The sequence below is a fragment of the Diabrotica virgifera genome, chromosome 2, assembly GCF_917563875.1.
Source record: "Diabrotica virgifera virgifera chromosome 2, PGI_DIABVI_V3a".
Lineage (NCBI taxonomy): Eukaryota > Metazoa > Arthropoda > Insecta > Coleoptera > Chrysomelidae > Diabrotica > Diabrotica virgifera.
The window spans coordinates 197,820,035-197,841,618 of NC_065444.1; the positions used below are offsets into that span (position 1 = coordinate 197,820,035).

The 21,584-nt window shown below is 34.6% G+C and overlaps 1 protein-coding gene across 1 annotated transcript in view; it reads left to right on the top strand.

Annotated features, from left to right (window-relative positions):
* The window catches only part of LOC114328113 (polycystic kidney disease protein 1-like 2), a 311,210-nt gene that overhangs the window by 168,739 nt on the left and 120,887 nt on the right, over nt 1-21,584 (top strand). Inside the window, exon 12 of the mRNA XM_050644966.1 lies at nt 13,131-13,370. Within this exon, the coding sequence (XP_050500923.1) occupies nt 13,131-13,370 (240 nt within the window). The remainder of the gene's footprint in view (nt 1-13,130; nt 13,371-21,584) is intronic.

Here is a 21,584-nt window from a genome sequence, read left to right on the forward strand (position 1 = left end):
TTAGCGTTCACTGAGCGATCCTTTGATTTAAAAAATCCGAAAAAATTTTTGAATTGAACATACATTGCTTTGCCCAAAAGCATCCTGATTTTTTCAGATTTTTCAAAATTTTTTTAGGTTATGTAGGTGATTTTCGGCTAGCTGCGAAATAATTTTTCTTAGTGTATTTTTTCCACTCTTTTGAATGGCGAAGATAGATTTGCTATTTTCTCGCCGGAAATTCCTCAAGATTCGAAAAAACCCATTTTTTAGTGTCCCCCCTCATATAGATCATATCAATAGACATAACAAACAAAATATCAAAAATAGTTATTATTTATTGACATGCAGTTAATTGACATGCAGTTTATGTGCTAAAAATGTGAGGAGGGGGAGACATCAATACAGTTTTTTTTTAATTTTTAGAATTGTAGGGAACTTCCAGAATCTAGCCGCGTCATTCAAAAGAACGAAAGAAGAAATTTACGAAAATATAATTATTTCGAAGTTTGCCAAAAATTACTTACATACCTAAACTTTTACTAACTAACTTTACTAACCTAAATTTTTTTGAAAAATTCAAAAAAATTTCCAGGGCTCAATTTTTCTAAAAAATCTGAAAATATCAATATTTTTTTGGGCGTAACAATGTATGTTCAAAATTCTTTTCAGATTTTTCAAAGCAAAGGATCGTTCAGTAAATGCTAAAAATATGAGAGGGAACACTAAAAAATGGGTTTTTTCGAATTTTGAGGAATTTCCGGCGAGAAAATGGCAAATATATCTTCGCCATTCAAAAGAGTGGCAAAAATACACTAAAAAAAATGATTTCGCAGCTAGCCAAAAATTATCTACATAACCTAAAAATTTTTTGAAAAATTCAAAAGTTTTGCTGAGCTCAATTTTAATCAAAAAAATCTGAAAAAATCAGGATGCCTTTGGGCAAAACAATGTATGTTCAACTCAAAAATTTTTTTCGGATTTTTTAAATCAAAGGATCGCTCAGTGAAAGATAAAAATATGAGGGGGGACAATAAAAAATGGGTTTCTTCGAATTTTCAGGAATTTCCGGCGAGAAAATGGCAAATCTATATTTGCCATTCAAAAGAGTGGAAAAAAATACACTAAAAAAAATTATTTCGCAGCTAGCCAAAAATTACCTACATAACCTAAAAAATTTTTGAAAAATTCAAAAGTATTGCTGAGCTCAATTTTAATAAAAAAAATCTGAAAAAATCAGGATGCTTTTGGGCAAAACAATGTATGTTCAATTCAAAATTTTTTTCGGATTTTTTAAATCAAAGGATCGCTCAGTAAACGCTAAAAATATGAGGGGGGACACTAAAAAATGGGTTTTTTCGAATTTTGAGGAATTTCCGGCGAGAAAATAGCAAATCTATCTTCGCCATTCAAAAGAGTGGAAAAAATACACTAAGAAAAATTATTTCGCAGCTAGCCAAAAATCACCTACATAACCTAAAAAAATTTTGAAAAATCTGAAAAAATCAGGATGCTTTTGGGCAAAACAATGTATGTTCAATTCAAAATTTTTTTCGGATTTTTTAAATCAAAGGATCGCTCAGTTAAAGCTAGAAATATGAGGGGGGACACTAAAAAATGGTTTCTTCGAATTTTGAGGAATTTCCGGCGAGAAAATGGCAAATCTATCTTTGCCATTCAAAATAGTGGAAAAAAATACACTATAAAAAATTATTTCGCGGCTTGCCAAAAATTATCTACATAACCTAAAAATTTTTTGAAAAATTCAAAAATTTTTGTTGAGCTCAATTTTAATCAAAAAAATCTGAAAAAATCTGGGCAAAACAATGTATGTTCAATTCAAAATATTTTCGGATTTTTTAAATCAAAGGATCGCTCAGTAAACGCTAAAAATATGAGGGGGGACACTAAAAAATGGGTTTTTTCGAATTTTGAGGAATTTTCGGCGAGAAAATGGCAAATCTATCTTCGCCATTCAAAAGAATTGAAAAAAATACACTAAAAAAAATTATTTCGCAGCTAGCCAAAAATTATCTACATAACCTAAAAAATTTTTGAAAAATTCAAATATTTTTCCTGAGCTCAATTTTGATTCGAAAAATCTGAAAAAAATCAGTATGTTTTTGGGCATAAAAATTTATATTCACAAATTTTTTTACAGTTTTTAAAGCAAAAGTACGCTCAAAAAAAATTTTTTTCGAAAAAACACATTTTTTGCGATAGGGGACACCTGGGGCCACGTAGGGAGCTAAAATTTTGGTTAGGGGGGTTTTTAGGTATGTTCTTTCGATTGCCCTATCCCAAGTAAGAATCGAGCCGAGTGCAGATTTTACCATCTTATCCCGCTATAGCCTTTGACTATGAATTAAAAGTTTGGTAAAGTGAACCATAGATTTAAAAAAAATAACTTTTATTACAAAAATTAATTTTTTTTGAACAAATATTTAATTTATGTTACCACCCAATCAACTGATTTATACAAACTAGAAAAAAATCAGGCCCGGATTTAAAAAATTAGTTCATTTTAGTCTTAGAAAAAATTTCACCCTGTATACGCTTTTTGAAAACTCTAATATGAGTTTTACAAATTAGACAAATAGGCAATTAAAATGGCATAGGTATTTATTTTTCCCCACACGATTACTTAATTTTTTATAAAAAAATCAAATTTGACTATGAATAATTAAAAGTTTGGTAAAGTAATAAAAAATCATATTTACTAGAAACAAGATTTAACAAAAATAACTTTTATTACAAAAATTAATTTCTTTTGAACAAATATTTAATTTATGTTACCACCCAATCACCTGATTTATTCAAACTAGAAAAAAATCAGGACCGGATTTAAAAAATTAGTTCGTTTTGGTCTTAAAAAAAATTTCACCCTATATACGCTTTTTGAAAACTCTAGTATGAATTTTACAAATTAGACAAAAAGACAATTAAAATGGCTTAGTTATTTTTTCCCCACACGATTACTTATTTTTTTATTAAAAAATCAAATTTGTCAAAATCGGAATTTTACCATAAAAATAAAAAAAAAATAAACAACGTTTTTCTTAAAATTAAAAGCTGCACCATTTTTTTTTCTATACCACGTCTAGATCTAAAACCCATAACACTTCTCTTTGGACTCTATAGTTTAGAGACGTGATCAAAGTCTCTAACATAGACGTTATCAAATAGATAAATTTTAAATTTTTTCATTTAATTTTTGCGATTTAACTTTGCAAAAAAATCTGCACCTTTCATTTTTAAAAATTCATAACTTTTATGAGAAGAAGACTGAAAGTCTACAACAATTTTCATAGTCTTCACAATGGAAAGAGATATGTGCTGTAAAAATTTTAGAAAAAAAAAATATTAAACTGGAACAGAGTTGTAGCCAATTAAACCGTGATTTCATTTTTTTTTTCATTTTTAGGTTAAAATTCCGATTTTGACAAATTTGATTTTTTAATAAAAAATTAAGTAATCGTGTGGGGAAAAATAAATATGACATTTTAATTGCCTATTTGTCTAATTTCTAAAATTCATATTATTAGACATTTCAGAAAGCGTATACAGGGTGAAATTTTTTCAAGACCAAAACGAACTAATTTTTTAAATCCGGGCCTGATTTTTTTCTAGTTTGATTAAATCAGTTGACTGGGTGGTAACATAAATTAAATATTTGTTCAGAAAAAATTAATTTTTGTAATAAAAGTTATTTTTTTTAAATCTATGGTTCACTTTACCAAACTTTTAATTCATAGTCAAATTTGATTTTTTTATAAAAAATTAAGTAATCGTGTGGGGAAAAAAATAAATATGTCATTTTAATTGCTTATTTGTCTAATTTGTAAAATTCATATTTAGTTTTCAAAAAGCTTATACAGGGTGAAATTTTTTCTAAGACCCAAACGAACTAATTTTTTTGAAGCCGGACCTGATTTTTTTCAAGTTTGAATAAATTAGTTGATTAGGTGGTAATAGTGTAACGATTGACCAAAATAAGATACACATCGATCTGACCGTTCAAAAATTATGACGAATACAAATTTCTGTCAAAATGCGAAACTCGCCCTGTATATTATTAAACAATGGGAGCAGACACTTTTTAATGGTCATTTGTTATTCCCCATAGGAGCCTCTATACGAGGTAGGAGTATGTACAGTTCCTCATGACTCACCCTGTATAGTTTAAATCGTCATAATCTTGAGCCATTATTACTTGATCGTCTGCAAAGTTGAGCATATGTACCATAGTGTTGGTGAGCGGTATCCCCATTGTCCTACATTTTTGGTTTTTTATCCTTTTAAAGCACTTTCGAGGTATATTTTAAATAAAGTGGGGGACAGACAACATCATTCTTGCTTTAATCCTTTTGATGTTATAAATCCTGTTGTTATTTGTGTCCCTGCTTTTATTTTTGTTATTGGTTGGTTGTGTAGCACTTTGGCGGCTTTTATTAATTCTATATTAATATTCGTGCTTTGCATTGATTGCGACAGCTTCTTCAGTGGAACGCTGTCGTAGGCTTTCCGTAGGTCGACGAATAACATATGAATCTCTTGATTCCGTGCCATCTTTTTTCATTATCTGGGCTGAGTAGAAAATGTGGTCAATAGTGAATAAACCCGTACGAAATCCTGCTTGTTTTTCTGCTTCATAATCTAAGTATTCTTTCTCGTTCGGTTTTTTTAAATCTTTTCATATATTTGACTCATCGATCCGGTTACAGCTATTCCTCGGTAATTTCCACAATTATTTTATCACCCTTTTTATGTATAGTACAGAGGTAAGACATCTTCCATTCCATACCGATTTAGGTTGTGTTTATGCATTATTGAAGTAGTTGTCGAAGATATTCGTACAATATGTTCGTTCCATGCTTAAACAATTCTCCGGGTATATCCCCTGGTCCGTGAGATCCAGAGGTCCAGAATTTATAAATTATTATGGGTCGATGGGAGATCCCATAGCATAGGCGTAACCAGGATGATCCTAAGGGGGGGGGGTTACAACTACCTGAAGGGGGGGTTACAACTACTGGAAGGTCTCTGAGGGCTATGGTGTTAAGCGTATAGAGCTCAAAGTACATCCCAATGGGGGGGGTTACAACCCCCAAAACCCCCCCCTGGTTACGCCTATGTCCCATAGTAATTACTAGGAGGGGATCGGTGGGGCAACTTACCCAAACGTTAAATGTTCAAAGTCGAAGTTGCATATTTTAGTGTCAAGGTTCAAGACGCAGATTTCTGCGAGAGAGTTATTAAAAGAAGTAATTTAATCCTAATACATATATTCATTATACTCTAATTACAACACAGTGGACCACCCATGCCTGGTTGTACCACTACCCTGGCGTAAATTTAAGTAGAAGACCCTCTGGTCTTCACTGCCACATCTCCATTCTTCGGCATAGTTCACATCGCCAATATATAGTCAACCGACCCGATATTATCTACCAGTTGTATCTATCCTACACTCCGAGTACAACCAGAAAATGCTATCCCTTCTTCATTCTTTTTCCCACTAAACCTACACCCCAACACACAAAGTAAAGGTGTAATTGTACCGTACCCAGGCCTGCATGGCAGTTTTGTGTCTAAATTGAATTGTCTCAAACGATCGACTGGGGGAACCAGGCCACACCCCCTTTCATTTAAGGCCTTGTACCGGCACAGGGAGCGCTGCTGGTATGGACAGTTTATTTCTCCCTTACTACTGGGATCAATATAAAACCATGCAAAAATTTAAAAGATTTAACCCTAGGGGTCTCGCAAGAGGACCCAATAAACAATCAAACTTTCATTGAGACGGTCCGGCAGAATCTGGAAGAAAATAAACCCATCACATCGGGTAATAAAAATACTTAGTCCAAGTAGTGAAGCTTAAAATAGGACAAAACCTCGCAATTTTTACAGAATGGATCGATTTGCTTGAAAATTTGAGAATAAGTAGTGGATAGTTCAAAGATCAAAATATATATGAGGCCAAAAGGCGCTTTTACCATGGGGGTGGTTGCTACTCCATGTCGGGGGTGGACATTTTTTATTTTATTTTGACCGCAAAAGTTGGTAAAAACATTAATTCTAAGCAAAAAACGTTCTATACATTTTTTGGGTAAAATTAATAGTTTTCGATTTATTCGCTATCGAAAGTCTTAGTTTTATATCGAAAAAATCAATGTTTTTAATCAGTTTTCTGCTAATAAATCAAAAAGTTTTCGTTTTATCACAAGAACTTTGCTTAACAAAAATGTACCTTTTTAAAAAATAAACAAAACCGTTTTTTAATTTTCTTTAAGAATAATAGTAATCGAGCTATACTTTATTATATTATGCTCTTCTTCGTCAAATGCTAAATATTTTAGTTTCAAAGTCAAAACACGGGAAAACTATGCATTTTCGAGGATCACTTGTTTGAACTAATTTAAAGTATTTAAAAATATGTATCTCTTGAAATAAAAAAGTAGTTTCTAGCTCAAAAATTAACTGACTTATAATAAAAATAATGTCAGTCCCTATTTTTTTCAGCGAAAAAGTGATCGGAAGCAACCTCCTAATCACCACCCTAATTAAAATTAGTCATTGACCTTATTTTGTCTTCTTTATTTATGTATTATTAATAGGTTCTAGAGGTTTGACCGGCTTATAATGATTAGTTTTAAAAAATGAGTTAAAAGCGAATAACGAATTTTTGTAGTTTGGTAAAAAATTCCTTTTCCTCATAATAGAGTGATTAGCTTCAGAGATACGAAAAAATATTTAAATATAAAATTGTAGGTTATTTAATTCCCAAGAACATGGTTCGAAAGAAATTTTTTTTACAGCAAAAATTGAGTGAGCTCTTGACAATTAAAACTTGTAATAACATGCAAAAACCACCTTTACCAACCCTTTCAAAGTCACCTCTTTTTGCGACTGAGGATTTTAAAACGATTTAATATTAACAGCCTTATAGATCCCATAAAAACCTACAAAATTCTTTTTTAACAAACTTTCTAGGATAAAAAATAAGAAGTTACGGTTAAAAAATCAATATATTTAAAAAAAAAAAAAGTAGAAATCCAATTGGAAGCATAATAATGTAAGTTAGCGGTGTTTCTAGTCATTGGCTTTATTTATTCTTCTTTATTTATGCATTATTAACAGATTCCAGAAATTTGACTGGCTTAGAATGATTAGTTTTTAAAAAACTGGAGTTAAAAGCGAATAACGAATTTTTGTAGTTTGGTAAAAAATGCCATTTTCTTCAGAATAAAAAGATTAGCATCAGAGATACGAAAAAATGTTTAAATATGAAATTGTAGGTTATTTAATTCCCAAGAACTTGGTTTGAACAAATTTTTTCTACGACAAAAATTGAGTGAATCGTAAATGAGTATAATATCAAAAAACATTGATTTTTTCGATATAAAACTAACACTTTCGATAGCGAATAAATCGAAAACTATTAATTTTATCAAAAAAATGTATAGAACATTTTTTGCTTAAAATGAATGTTTTATCAACTTTTGCGGTCAAAATATAATAAAAAATTTCCACTCCCGAGAAGGGGTGACAACCACCCCCATGATAAAAGCGCCTTTCAGCATCATATATTTGATCATTGGACTATCCACTACTTATTCTCAAATTTTCAAGCAAATCGATCCATTCTGTAAAAATTGCGAGGTGAAAAGCTTCGATTCCTGGACTAACTGAGGACGCAATGCGGACTCCTTTAAAACATGCTGAGAAGGATAAGGTTCCTCGGCCAAAAATATTTGGAGCACAGAGAAAGAAACTTCGGAAAATGAGAGAACAGGGAATTGACACTTCTAAGATCAAATTACCTCCTAGACCTCAAAATAAGACTCCTGGGAATGCCGAAATCACACAAGCTGTCAAGCGGACTGTGTCTGATAGAAGCACTCCTGAGGAGAAAATAACAAAAAAGAGCAGAATTGCTGCTGCCTCTTTCAAAGAGCTCAGCAGCAACTACAAAGCTGCTCTTACGGGAATAAAAACGGCAATAATTCCCAAAGAATACCCAGACATATCTGTAACGGAAAAAGACGTTGGGGCAATAAAAGAAGCCCTAATTAAACTTATCGATGAGGTTCCTTGCGCACCTCGTTACGAAGGATATCGGCTTATGCATGGATACTATGGGTTGATATGTGCTGACGAGGAGTCCTTTAAGATCACAAGGGATTTCTTGGAAGAAAAGACGGAGTGGAAGGTCATTAAGGCTGATTAACTCCCAAAATCGAAGCGTGTACTGATGTACCTTCCAGAGACTAAAAATGAGGATCTGAAAGTGCCACTGGCACGAAATGGAAAACAAAATCTTGAACTAAGGACCAGTCGTTGGGCAATTCTGAGTTCCAAACCAGCAGCTGACGGAGGACTACATATGAGTCTCCGAATTAATTAGGAGTCAGAGGCACAGCTCGGAAGGCTTCAATGGAAGCCTTATTACCTTCTACAGCGAGCAAGTATTATACTGTTGAAAGAGGGTAAAGCAAGACAGGCAGGGAACATTGGGGAATCAAAACCTGCAACGATTACTTCCGAACTGAAGGGGAATCTATGCAGGTGGAAGAAATTACAAGAGGGCCTGTTAAGATCATACAGATCAATTTGCAACACAAAAAAACAGCTTTGGCACAAATTTATTAAATTAAACAAAAAAAATTATCCTAAAAGGCCAAAAAACAACGTTGAGGTTGAGATTGCAGTAGACTGGTTGCAGTATGCAATAGTCGTCTCATATGAGGAAAACTGCCGGTTAAAAGAAAGTCGCCCTCCCAGGCAAGTAACTTGGTGAAATAAGGAGCTGTCTGATCTCAAAAGAGAAACAAGACGGCTCTTCAATAGGGCGAAGAAATCAGGTGATTGGGAAGCAAATAAGGCTAAACTGAAAACCAATAATAAGAAAATCCAATCCGCTAAGGAAAGATCCTGGAGAGAATTCTGTGAAAACATTGAAGGTGTACTTGAAAGCGCCAGGGTTAACAGAATCCTCAAAAGAGATAACATTAACAAACCCAAGTCAATGAAATTGCCTAATGGGAAGTATATGGACACAGAGAAGGAGGCTGTAGAGCATCTTTTAAGTGTTCACTTTCCAGGATCGACGTAATTAACTGGTAATAACAATCATCAAGCAAACAATAGCCCAACCAAAAGGGACTGGCTGACCTCTGACGAGATCTTTGGTTCTCACAAGGTCAGATGGGTTATTGAAACTAACAAGGTTAGCTTTCCTAAGCTTCTCCAGAAGGGTCTGGAAATAATCATGGGTCCCCTAATCACAATATTTAGAGCTAGCCATGCTCTGGGATACATTCCCAAAGCTTGGAGAAGGACAAGCGTGGCGTTTATTCCCAAACCAGAAAAAACAGATTACACCTTAGCAAAATCCTACAGGCCTATAAGTCTGATCTCATTCATGTTAAAAACCATGGAAAAAATCTTGAATTAACACATCAAGAAAAACAATTTAAATAAAAATCCACTGCACCAATGGCAATAAGCGTATCAGGCAGGGAAATCAGGTGAAGCCGCCCTGTACAATCTAGTGTCGGAACTCGAAAGGAGTCTGCATCAGAAAGAAGTCGCCCTTGGTGCATTTTTAGATATAGAAAGTGCATTTGATAATACCGGAATCGAGTCTATACAAAGCGCACTGGTGAGGAAGAAAATCAACAACACAACATGCAAGTGGATTATTCAGATGCTTCAGGGCAGAATAATATCCACAGATACGCATAAAGATACCATAAATCTGAGGGTAACTAAGGGATGTCCTCAAGGCGGTGTATTGTCACCGACATTACGGAACACAGTTGTCGATGATCTGATTCATGGGCTAAGCGCCCAAAAAATCTGGGTTCAGGGTTTCGCAGATGATATCGTAATAGTAACTAGGGGAAAATTTCCCAGCACTGTTGCGTATCAGATGCGATATGCCCTTCACTACATACAGAACTGGTGTCTGAAAGAGAACCTCTCCGTGAACCCTTCTAAAACTAAACTGGTAGCCTTTACAAATAAGAGGAAGCTTACTGGTCTGAGTGAGCTGAAACTATTTTGAGAGGTACTGGAAAGAACCAATGAGGTTAAGTATCTAGGGGTAACCCTGGACTCGAAACTCGATTGGAATAGTCATATTACCAATATAACCAATAGGGTTAAGCGACTCTTCTGGAACTGCAGGCGAGTTGTTGGTAAAACCTGGGGATTAAAACCAAAGGTGATATATTGGTTGTACACATCAGTGATACGACCGACAGTCACTTATTGGTCAGTACTCTGGTGGAGAAAGACGGCTTTGCAATCTTGTGTGACCACTCTCACGACCCTACAAAGACAAGCGCTTCTTAATATAACAGGAGCCTTGAATACTACAGGAACGGCTTCATTAGAGGCTATCACAGGTCTCCAACTGCTGGAATTATAGTTTTCGGCGGTAGCCTTTATGACCATCCTGAGACTCAAAGCAAACAATACTTGGAAGCCAAATTATGTATTGAATAGCCACACAAACATTACTGGGACTATATTTGAGGAATCCATCTTTATGATGAACTCAGATATGATGACACCAGAACTAATTTTCACTGAGAAGATTAGCACAATTATACCATCTAGAGAGCAAAAAGTCCCAAATATTAATGGGGAATTAATATGGTTCACTAGTAGATGTAAAACTGTCCATGGTACTGGATCAGGAGTCTTTGGCAAACATGTAACTATAATAAATCTTACAGCCTAGGTCAACATACAACGGTGTTCCAGGCTGAAGTTTTTGCTTTGGTGGCCTGCATTGATGAAATCATTGATGAAGACCCTAAAGCTAAAAGAATCCACATTTACACAGATAGTCAATCGGCTATTCTGGCTGTAAAGAACCCTCTCACAAAATCAAAACTGGTGAGAAACTGCAAAGATCTCAATAACATGGCAAAAGACAATAAAGTGTCTTTAATATGGGTGCCGGGTTATGAAGGGGTGCATGGGAACGAACGAGCAAATATGTTAGCGAAACAAGGCTCGAGAGAAAATTTTGAAGGCCCAGAACCTTTCTGTGGCATCACTAAAGATGCTATGAAAAATGAGGTTCAGAAATGTCTGATAAATAGTCATCAAAATAAATGGAGAACCACTCAAGGGCAAATCCACACTAAAAAAATAATCAAGAATATTGATAAAAAACTCTCGAACAATTTGATGAACCTCAATAAACGAGAGATCAAAACGGTCACTGAAATGGTGACTGGACATGGCCCTTTAAGAAATCACCTATATAAACTAGGTAAGGTGAATGAACCATGGTGCAGAAAGTGCGAAATGGAAGAAGAAACTGCCATACACATACTATGCCATTGCAGTGTGCTAGGGGATGTAAGGCAGGACTTCACTGGTCAAATGAGGTTTGAACCCGAAGAGATCCTAAAACTACCAATAAGAAAACTGTTGGCCTTCGTTGAGGCGTCAGGACTTATTAAAGTTTAAGGAGAAGAACAGGGTTTGGTACAAAGGTCTTATGACCAAGTGCCAGAGACTAACGAGCCTCGCCTGATTTAAGAAGAAGAAGAACACAGTGGACCGAGAGATACAATGTATAAAGATAAAATTCAAAGAAATAATGGTATGTGAAACAAATATCGCCACATGCCCAAAGTGCGGTACATTTTAAAGCAGCCTTATTGCATCGACACTGTCGTGTGCAGCCATACCTTATGCATTTATTAAATGGTAATCAACATAACTAAAAAGTTCAAAATATTTCCTAAAAAATATTTTGACGCTCTTTTATGACGGTACTACCTTTTTGAAAAGTTAATATATACAGGGTGAAAGAATTGAAAAAAATAACATATTTTTACAACTGATTCATCCGGTTCCAGACCTCGATCTTATACATCAAAAATAGAACCTATATACCAAATTTGGTTGAAATCGGACTTTTCGTTCAAAAGTTATCGTGATATTAGTCACGTATAGTCGCCATTTTTGTAAAAGGTAAAATCTGAGATGGCCTCGTACCTAAATTTGAACCTTTGTATGTGTAGTATATGTGCTCCAAATTATAAGCTTCTATCATTAAATGCACAATTCTTACAATATTTGCACGAATCTGCCGCACTATTAGAGTTGCAATTGGAGGCTAGTTATCTGAATTATTTCAGATTGTTTTATAGATAGCTTTATAATATGCATTGTCTGATGAAAAACTAATGGATTTATAGCTCTCTCTAAGTGAACTGAAATATAGGACGGCTTTGGCTTCGTGCTGCGACGAAATGAAAATTGTTATTCATTTCGGTGTCGGAAAGTTGGTCGAGAACACTTCGTCGACGGAAAATTAGTCGACAACATTTGGTCGACAAACAGTTGGTCGAATACACAATTAATCGAATTTACAATTCATCGACGAACATTTGATCGAATGGATTTTTCGTCGACAAAGACCCAAAGGGGATAATGTTGACAAATGAAGGATTATGGATTTTTATTTTTTTTTCAAAATTTTATTTAAATTTTCTGCTGTAGTCTAAAATGTTGATAAGTATCAATTTAAAAGCCAGTCCTAAGTCTTGAATAAAGTGTAAAGGGAAGATTATTCTCACGATTTCTTTACTTTTTTATTGATCTTGACTGATTATTGCAGTAATTATTGTACGGAAATGCCTCGATTACCTAACAATTTAATTACCTCAGCATCTTTCATATTTCGTCTTGTCCTCAAGTACCCCTAAATTTGACGTGTCCGGCAATGCCTCGTTCGCAAGTGCGCCGACACCAAAAAGAAGAACGGTTCAACATTACTAATTAAAATATCGGTTTATATTTGCTGTCTACTCTCCCACCGCAGCCAATTTTTTCATTAAATTTAACAATAATTAAGATTTAGAAAAAAAATTAACAAACCCCCCCCAATAATCCGTCGTTTGTCACCACTAATCCCTTTATCCTAAAGATAAATAACAGTTTGTCGATGAAAAATATATTCGAACAAATAATGTTCGTCGACGAATCGTACATTCGATGAATTGTGCATTCCACCAACTGTTTGTCGACCAAATGTTGTCGACTAATTTCCGTCGACGAAGTGTTTTCGACCAACTTTCCTAGATCCATTCATTTTTATTATATTATAATTTTTATTTCAGTTTGTCGAAAGCAATGATAACTCATTTAAAATATGTCGAACCACTACCCAAATATTAGTGCTTCCTCTTTCTCCATATGAAGATGCAAGTCACAGTAATCTTGGCCGTGGAAAAATGGATGCCGTAGCAGCAAAGAGATTTGGACAAGATTTGCCTAAATATCCTATCGATTCTAATTATATACAGATAATACCTTCTAATAAATTTCTTGGCCAAGAGAACGAACCTATTCAAGTACAGGTAAATATTATAGACTGTTTTTACTTAGCATGCCTCGGCAACTAAAGGACATTAGCATGATACAGTTGATTTTGCAATCCGATGCCTAATAGTGTATTGTATAGTGTTTTTTGGGAAACTTTGTCTTGTTACTTTGAAAAGTTGACTTCACTGTCTTTACAAAGAGACGCCGAACGTATGCGGTCCATCCGGTGAGAACCGATGCCACGAGGATATGGAATATTATCACTTATTAATTTTTAATAAATGAAAACTTTCCTACCCTTGATCAGATTCGAACTCACGACCACTGAATCCATATGTAGGCTCTCTTACTACTGATTATTCACACTATAATATGTTTCGTCGTAATAAATATGGTTGTGGTAACTACTTACTAAAAGCATGCGTGCAGTCACTTCAATAATTTATGGTCCTTAAAAACATACATAGTTACATCCTTATATGAATTTTAAACATATATAGTCTCTTTATTATGTATTTTAGAAAGTAACATTGGAAAAGAAAATAGGTATATGGAACGCCAATGGTCTGACTAATCATAGTCTGGAAGTCAAAGCCCTTATTTCAGAGCATGATCTGGACGTTATGTTAATATCTGAGGCACATATCACAGACAAAAGCTATTTCAATATACCCAAATTCTCAACATATATAACTCAACACCCTCTAGGAAGAGCCCATGGAGGCACTGCTATAATTATAAAAAACAACATTAGACACCATGAAATAATCAAGCATAGTGAAGTAAACTTACAAGCCACGTCTATCTCAATAACTGATTTGAATAGCCAGCTTATACTATCTGCAGTTTACTGTCCACCAAATAAAATTATTAAAGAAGAACACTTCACGACATACTTTAACAAGCTCGGAAATCGCTTCATAGCTGCTGGTGACAATAATGCTAAACACCTGCATTGGGGATCAGGACTCATAACCTCTCGAGGTAGCGAATTATTAAAAAGTGTTCAAAACAATAATTTACTAACGGCATCCACGGGTCAGCCGACGTACTGGCCAACCGACACACGAAAAGTGCCTGATCTCATCGACTTCTGTATTGTCAAATGTATCTCTCTAAATTACTTGAAAGTTCAACCTTTGTTCGATCTCTCATCTGATAACTCTCCCTTCATTATTACCCTAAATACACAGGTGCACCACATCACAAAACCACTAGTTTTATCCAACAGCCGGAAAAACTGAAATACCTTCAGAGATATAATAAAAAATAGTATAAATTTAAACCTACCACTAAAATCTGAGCAAGATATAGAAGAAGCAGTCAAACATCTAACTGTAAAAATTCAACAAGCCGCATGGGAAACTTCACCTGATATATCATACGATAAGAGACCGGGCTCATACCCGCTCTATATAAAAACCATGATATACGAGAAAAGACAATTAAGAAAAAGATGGCAGACCACCCGTGCTCCAGATGACAAAACCAAATAAAACAGAGCAACCCGTCAATTAAAAAAGTTCCTACAGGAACACAAAGAACAAGAAATAAACTATATTCTAGAGAATCTGTCTAGCTCTGAAGAAAAGAACTACTCGTTATGGAAATTGTCTAAAAAACTCAAAACACAATAACAAACTAAAGCAGCGATAAAAAAAATGATGGCACCTGGTCTCGAAGCAACGAAGAGAGGGCTAACACCTTCGCTGAACATCTTCAGTCAGTTTTCCAATCGCACAAGAGGGAGGTTCCAGAGAACGAAGAGAAATTTATTACAGATATAGCAGATGAATCCTACCAGATGTGTCTTCCCACCAGAAAAGTTAAAATTGCCGAAATTGAAGAAGTAATAAAAAACCTAAATACCAAAAAAGCACCTGGATACGACTTGATAACAGGACTAATTCTCAAAGAACTACCTGAAGAAGCAATAAAGCTACTAATGTACATATACAATGCTGTCCTAAGATTGTGCTACTTCCCGCTCCCAATGGAAGGTAGCACAAATCATTCTAATTCATAAACCCAACAGACACAACCCAATCTTCATCCTATCGTCCTATTACCCTTCTGCCTTTACCCTCCAAAATGTTTGAGAGGCTTCTCCTGAAAAGAATAGACACTGTCATTACAGAAAAAACCTAATACCTCATTACCAATTCGGATTTCGACAACAACATGGCACAATTGAACAGGTCCATAGGGTAGTCAGAACCGCAAGAGATGCACTCGAGAACAAGAAATATTGTACAGCAACCTTCCTGGATGTCTCCCAAGCCTTCGACAAGGTATGGCGTAAAGGTCTAATATCAAAACTTAAAAGACAATTGCCTCATCCAATTTGCATGCTCCTACAATCATACCTCACCGGCAGATCGTATCAGATAAAACTAGGGGAGGCCCTCACTACTCTACATTCCATCCACTCTGGCGTACCCCAAGGAAGTGTCCTTGGACCCACACTGTACCTCCTGTTCACAGCAGATATACCAACTTCAGATCGTACAACAATTGCAACATATGCAGATGACACTCTCCTAATGGCTTGCCACGAAAATCCGACCCTAGCTTCACAGATACTACAAAGTCACTTAAATAGACTTGAAATATGGTTTAAACTCAAAGTCAAAGTTAATAGCTCCAAGTCAACACACATTACGTTTACACTAAGGAAGGGCTGATCCAGCTGTAATCTTTAACAACACACCACTGCCAATAAGAAGTGAAGTCAAATACTTCGGGATTTACCTAGACAGTCGCCTAACATGGCAAAAGCATATTTGGAACAAACGACTGCAACTGGGACTCGTTTATAGAAAGATGTACTGATTCATGAATCAAAATACACGCCTAAGTCTAGACAATAAACTTCTGATCTACAAATGTGTACTAAAACCCATCTGGACGTATGGCATCCAAATCTGGTGAACTGCCAGTGAAACAAATTTACTCAAGATACAGCGCTTTCAATCAAAAGTTCTAAGGCAACTGTGCCAAGCTCCTTGGTACATTTCCAATGCTAATATACATAGGCATCTCCAAGTCCAAACCGTCAAAGAATAAATTGTTTCTCTGTGCTCCAAGTATCATAAGAGACTACAGGTTCACCCAAACATATTGGTCACCATCTTCTGGCACCCCTACAGAACAGAAGACTAAAAAGAACAGACGCTCTTGGCCTCAACACTAACTAATCATTCCCACTTATTACTATTGTACTATTTCAAATTAATTCAACTAATTTATTAATAACTGTACTAATCCAATAATTATTGTACTCTTTTAGGTATTCACCACTGGGTGAATACTGACTGTGTCACACTCTTAACATTCATATTATTGTTTATTATTTTTTATTAAATTAGATTGCAATAAAATGGATATCAAAAAAAGAAAGGTACTACAACGTTAACAGGGTTTCATTGTTTTATAGTCAGTGGACCTCTAAATGTGAAAAACCCGCGGAGTGCTACCATTTAAAGGTGCCGCTTTTAAGAAACAGGTGAATAAGTCCCTAGGCACAGGGCGAATTAGGGCGAGTTCTATGCACTTTTGGTACAAACACAACTACAGGAAAATTGTTTCAGGTTAAATTTACTATCGAAATACCACATTTTAAAGTCGAAAATATTTTTTTTTACAAAAATATAGTCAAAAGAAAACCAAGAAAAAACACGAAAGATAGCAATTTTGGTTTTTGCCCCATAACATTTTTCCATAACTTTTTTCCACGGGGATATAGGTATAGACATTGCTTCGCAGAAAAAAAATTCACCTCTTTCCTCTTTAAAATGACGTTTGGTTAGAAATGTCTGTGATTTATAATTTACAAAAATATGATTTTTCAAAATTCGCCACTTACAGCGATTTTGGCCCATTTTCCTTGCTACTTCTCAAACATTGTTCTGTAACTTTTTTCTACGTAGCTTTAGGTATACGCAATATTACATTTAGTAGGTAGAAAAGTCAATTGCCTTTAAAATGGTCTTTTGGTTAAAAAATTTTCTGCAGAAGCGATCGGTATTAAAGCCTGCGAGTATATCGAAAAAAAAAACAAGTTTTAAAAATACATCTTATGAGTGACTTCTTATCGATTCTTAAATGCATCACTAACCCAATTAATGTGGTGGCTACTGATATAATGGTAGGGGAGCCCAAGCGAAGATTTTTGCAGTTACTCGAGCGCGTCAGATTACCATATGGGGAGAAACCTGGTACCCTGCAGATGTACCTCTACCATATATTGGCTCTTAACACAGGGAAGTTAGTTAAGGGGGTCCGAAAAAAAATCTATCCTTAAAAATACTCGAAATTGTCAGATTAAGATAAGGTGAGTAAGTACATACAAAAGAGTGTATATTTCAAAAATCTGACGATTTGAGTGGGGCGTAAGGAAATGGGTGAGTCAAAATATTTCACAAAAAAAGCGAATATTTCGCGAAACAAACGTCAGATCGAAAAACTAAAAAATATGTCTTCAATATTTTTCAAAAATGTATCGAATGGTACTAAACATGACCCCCCTCGGACAGGGGTGGGGGTAAATTTAAAATTTTAAATACAAACCCCGCGATATTTCGCAAAATGAACATCAGATCGAAAAACTTGCAAAATACACTTTCAAAATGTTTTTGAAAAATCTATCGAATGGTACCAAACACGACCCCCCACTGAGGTGGGGTGGGGGGTTACTTTAAAATCTTAAATAGGACCCCCAAATTTTTATTGCAGATTTGGATTCTTTACGTAAAAATACGCAACTTTGATTCGAGACATGTTTTCGAATTATGGATATATGGCGCTATAGTCGGAAAAAACGATTGTTGGAAGTGGAAAATTAAATTAAAAAATGGAAAGTCCCCACTAAAATGGAAAATTTTACTTAACTTTTTTTGGTTTTAGGACCTAATAATTACAATCCAATAGGTCCCCATAACGCTCCAGTTACTGCAAATTTAGCATACTTTGCTCCCCTACCATAAATCCTTTTACTAGAGAATTAAAATTAAAAATTCATAAATTAAAAAAAGAAATACGAATTAAAATTCACTTGGGTAAAAGCTCATATAGGACTTCATGGAAATGAAGTTGTAGATTCGGTAGCCGAAGAAAGGGTCACAACTGTATAGTATACATATGGAGAACAATTTAGGAGCTCAACAATATTTAACGATATCTAAAAGTAGTTTTAAGGGAAAATGGGAATTTCATTGGAGAAAATATTGCTGTAATTGCTCCACACGATACACACTGTTACTTAAATGTTCCGACAGTGTTGTGGCACGAAGAATATGATTTTACAAGGAATGATATTGTGACCATTTGTAGGCTTAAATTGGGACATGCAAGCTTTCATCAACATTTATATAGAATCGGTGTAGTCAATACCGAACTTTGTGAAACCTGCAATGTGGTGAGTGACTTAGATCACATTTTTTATGCTTGCAGTAAATTTGAAATACAAATACACTAGGCGAGAGGCAGCAACCCCTAAAATGATGTTATACCGACCACGAAAATCAACTTTCAGGTGAATGACGGATTTTGGTCATTCTTTATGTTTTCGAGATCGCTAAATCCGAATATGAAGTTTATTTTTATCTAGATATGGTGAAACATTTTCAAAGATTAAATTTTAAGCATTAACGCGAAAAATCAATTTTGATGATTTTTTAAATTTAACTCGGTATATCTTTGGTCGCTATAAATATTTCCTTTTGAAAATTTTACTGTATTATCTTTAAAGTATTTAGATACCAATGAAATTTGTATGAAATGTTTAAAGTAATTGAAAGAGGCGTAGTTAGTTTTTAAACATTGTGTCGTCATATTTCGTCAGTTTCATGTTTACTTAAACAACTTGGGTGACAAACTTTTCAGTTTATAATTTTATCCAACACAACGTTAAAACATAAGTCATGAAGAAGTTTTTTGGAAAATTTCAAGTCAAAATATGCAATACGAAAAAAGGTATGTGACTTTATATACGAGTAGCACTCTCTCAAAAAAACGCTTATTTCTCAAGATACTGACCTCGGTGTGGTGAATGGCTAATTTTTCTCGCACTCTATGTTTTTAATGGTGCTGAAAACGAAAATGAGGTTTATTTTGAATTTTAATTGGGTAAACATAATTTTTCCCCTTAAAATAAAAAAAAAATGAGATTATGTTGTTTTGAATTTAAAGCGCTACAACACTGTTCCATTTTAATTAGTATAACAAAAATTAGCCATTCACCACACCGTGGTCAGTATCTCGATAAATAGGCGTTTTTTTGGGGGAATGGCACTCGTTTATAAAGTCACGTCACTTTTTTCCTATTGCACATTTTGACTTGAAATTTTCCAGGAAACTTCTTCCTGACTTATGTTTTAATGCTGTAGGTACCCCGTCAAAATAGCCCCGTCAAAAAAGCTCCGACAAAATAGCCCCGACATAATATCCCGCACACAAAATAGCTCCGACAAAATAGCCTGCAGACAAAATAGCCACGGAATAATAGCCCGCCGACAAAATAGCCCCGACAAAATAGCCCCGACAAAAAAGCTCGCTTCAGAATTCATCATGAAATAATTCCTTAAAAATACATTTTTTCGGAAACGGTAATTATCCTCTATTCAGATGTTTATCTTAACCACATTAAATAAAAATGGTCTTTTCATAGAACTCGAGTCCTGTCTTCCCTGCCTCTTGGAAGTTTGAACATTTAAGTTAAGCGAAAATCAATGTTTATTTATTATATAAACATTTTTTTTTGTTTTCGGGCAACAGTAAAATGCATTTTAAATTAAATAAATTAAATACATTCTTCCTTTTTGTCAAATAATTTAAATTAAAAAAAAGTTTTTGGACACCTTGTATAAATAATTATTTAATTGTTTATAAGAGGCTGTTTTAGCCGGGGCTATTTTAGCGGGAGCTGTTTTGACCGGGGCTATTTTGTGTGCGATCTATTTTGTCGGGGCTATTTTGTTTGCGGGCTATTTTGTCGAGGCTATTTTGTGTTCGGGCTATTTTGACGGGGCTTTTTTGACGGGGCTGTTTTGACCGGGCTATTTTGACGGGTCACGAATGCTGTATTAGTTAACATTATAATATACTATTTGTCACTCAACTTTTTTATGTAAACATGAAATCTAACAACGCCTCTTTCAATTGCTTTAAACATTTCAGACAAATTTCATTGTTATCTAAATACTTCAGCGATAGTACAGTAAATTTTTCAAAGGGAAATAACCAAAGCTACAGCGAGTTGAATTTGAAAAATCATCAAAATTTATTTTTCGCATTATTGCTTAAAATTTGATATTTGAACATGTTCCACCAATTCTAGATAAAAATAAACTGCATATTCAGAATCAGCGACCTCTAAAACATAAAAAAATGACCAAAATTTGCATTTCACCTATCATGGTCGTTTGTTCGATTTCTAAGCCTCAAATTAGGGGTGTGCCGCTCGCCTGCAGGAAGTTATTAATAGTTTATTATTGCAAAACTTTTACCCCCCTGTCAATCTACTCCATTTTTGCTATCATTAAATACACTAATCACCAAAATTAACGCACCACCTTAAAAATGGGACATTTTTGATGACTCATATTTCCTAAACCTGTTGTTCGATTTGAGTGATTTTTTTAGTATAATATAGCTTTGTTCTTCAAGCATTACGATGTAAAAATATTATTGCTAAAGAGGTAAGTGTCATTGTATACCGGGTGTAAGAAAGATAGTGTGTTCTTTCCTCAAAGTTTGGAACACCCTGTGGAATATTCTAGTGTATATAAAATATTGAAATTAAAACTTAACTGTAGCCTTAGGCTTTGTTAACATTTTGCGTTTTGATTCATTCGCTTATGTGGGATAATAAAAAGTTAGGTACTTTAACAACTAGCAATGGTATTTATCAATACAGGGTGTTTCTAACTAAGTGCGACAAACTTTAAGGGGTAATTCTGCATGAAAAAATAATGACCGTTTGCCTTATAAACATATGTGAGCAAATGCTTTGTTTCCGAGATACGGGATATTGAATTGTTTCTTACAAACAGACGATTTATTTATTGCTCTAAAGCCGGTTGAGGTATGCAAATTAAATTTATTAGTTTTTAAGAGGCAGTTATTGCGCATTTTTGACATAAACTTAAGAATTTTATATTCACCATTGGCGTGCATACGAGATGTATCTAAAATGTGTATACCCGTATACACGCCAATGGTGAATATCAATTTCTTAATTGTATGTCAAA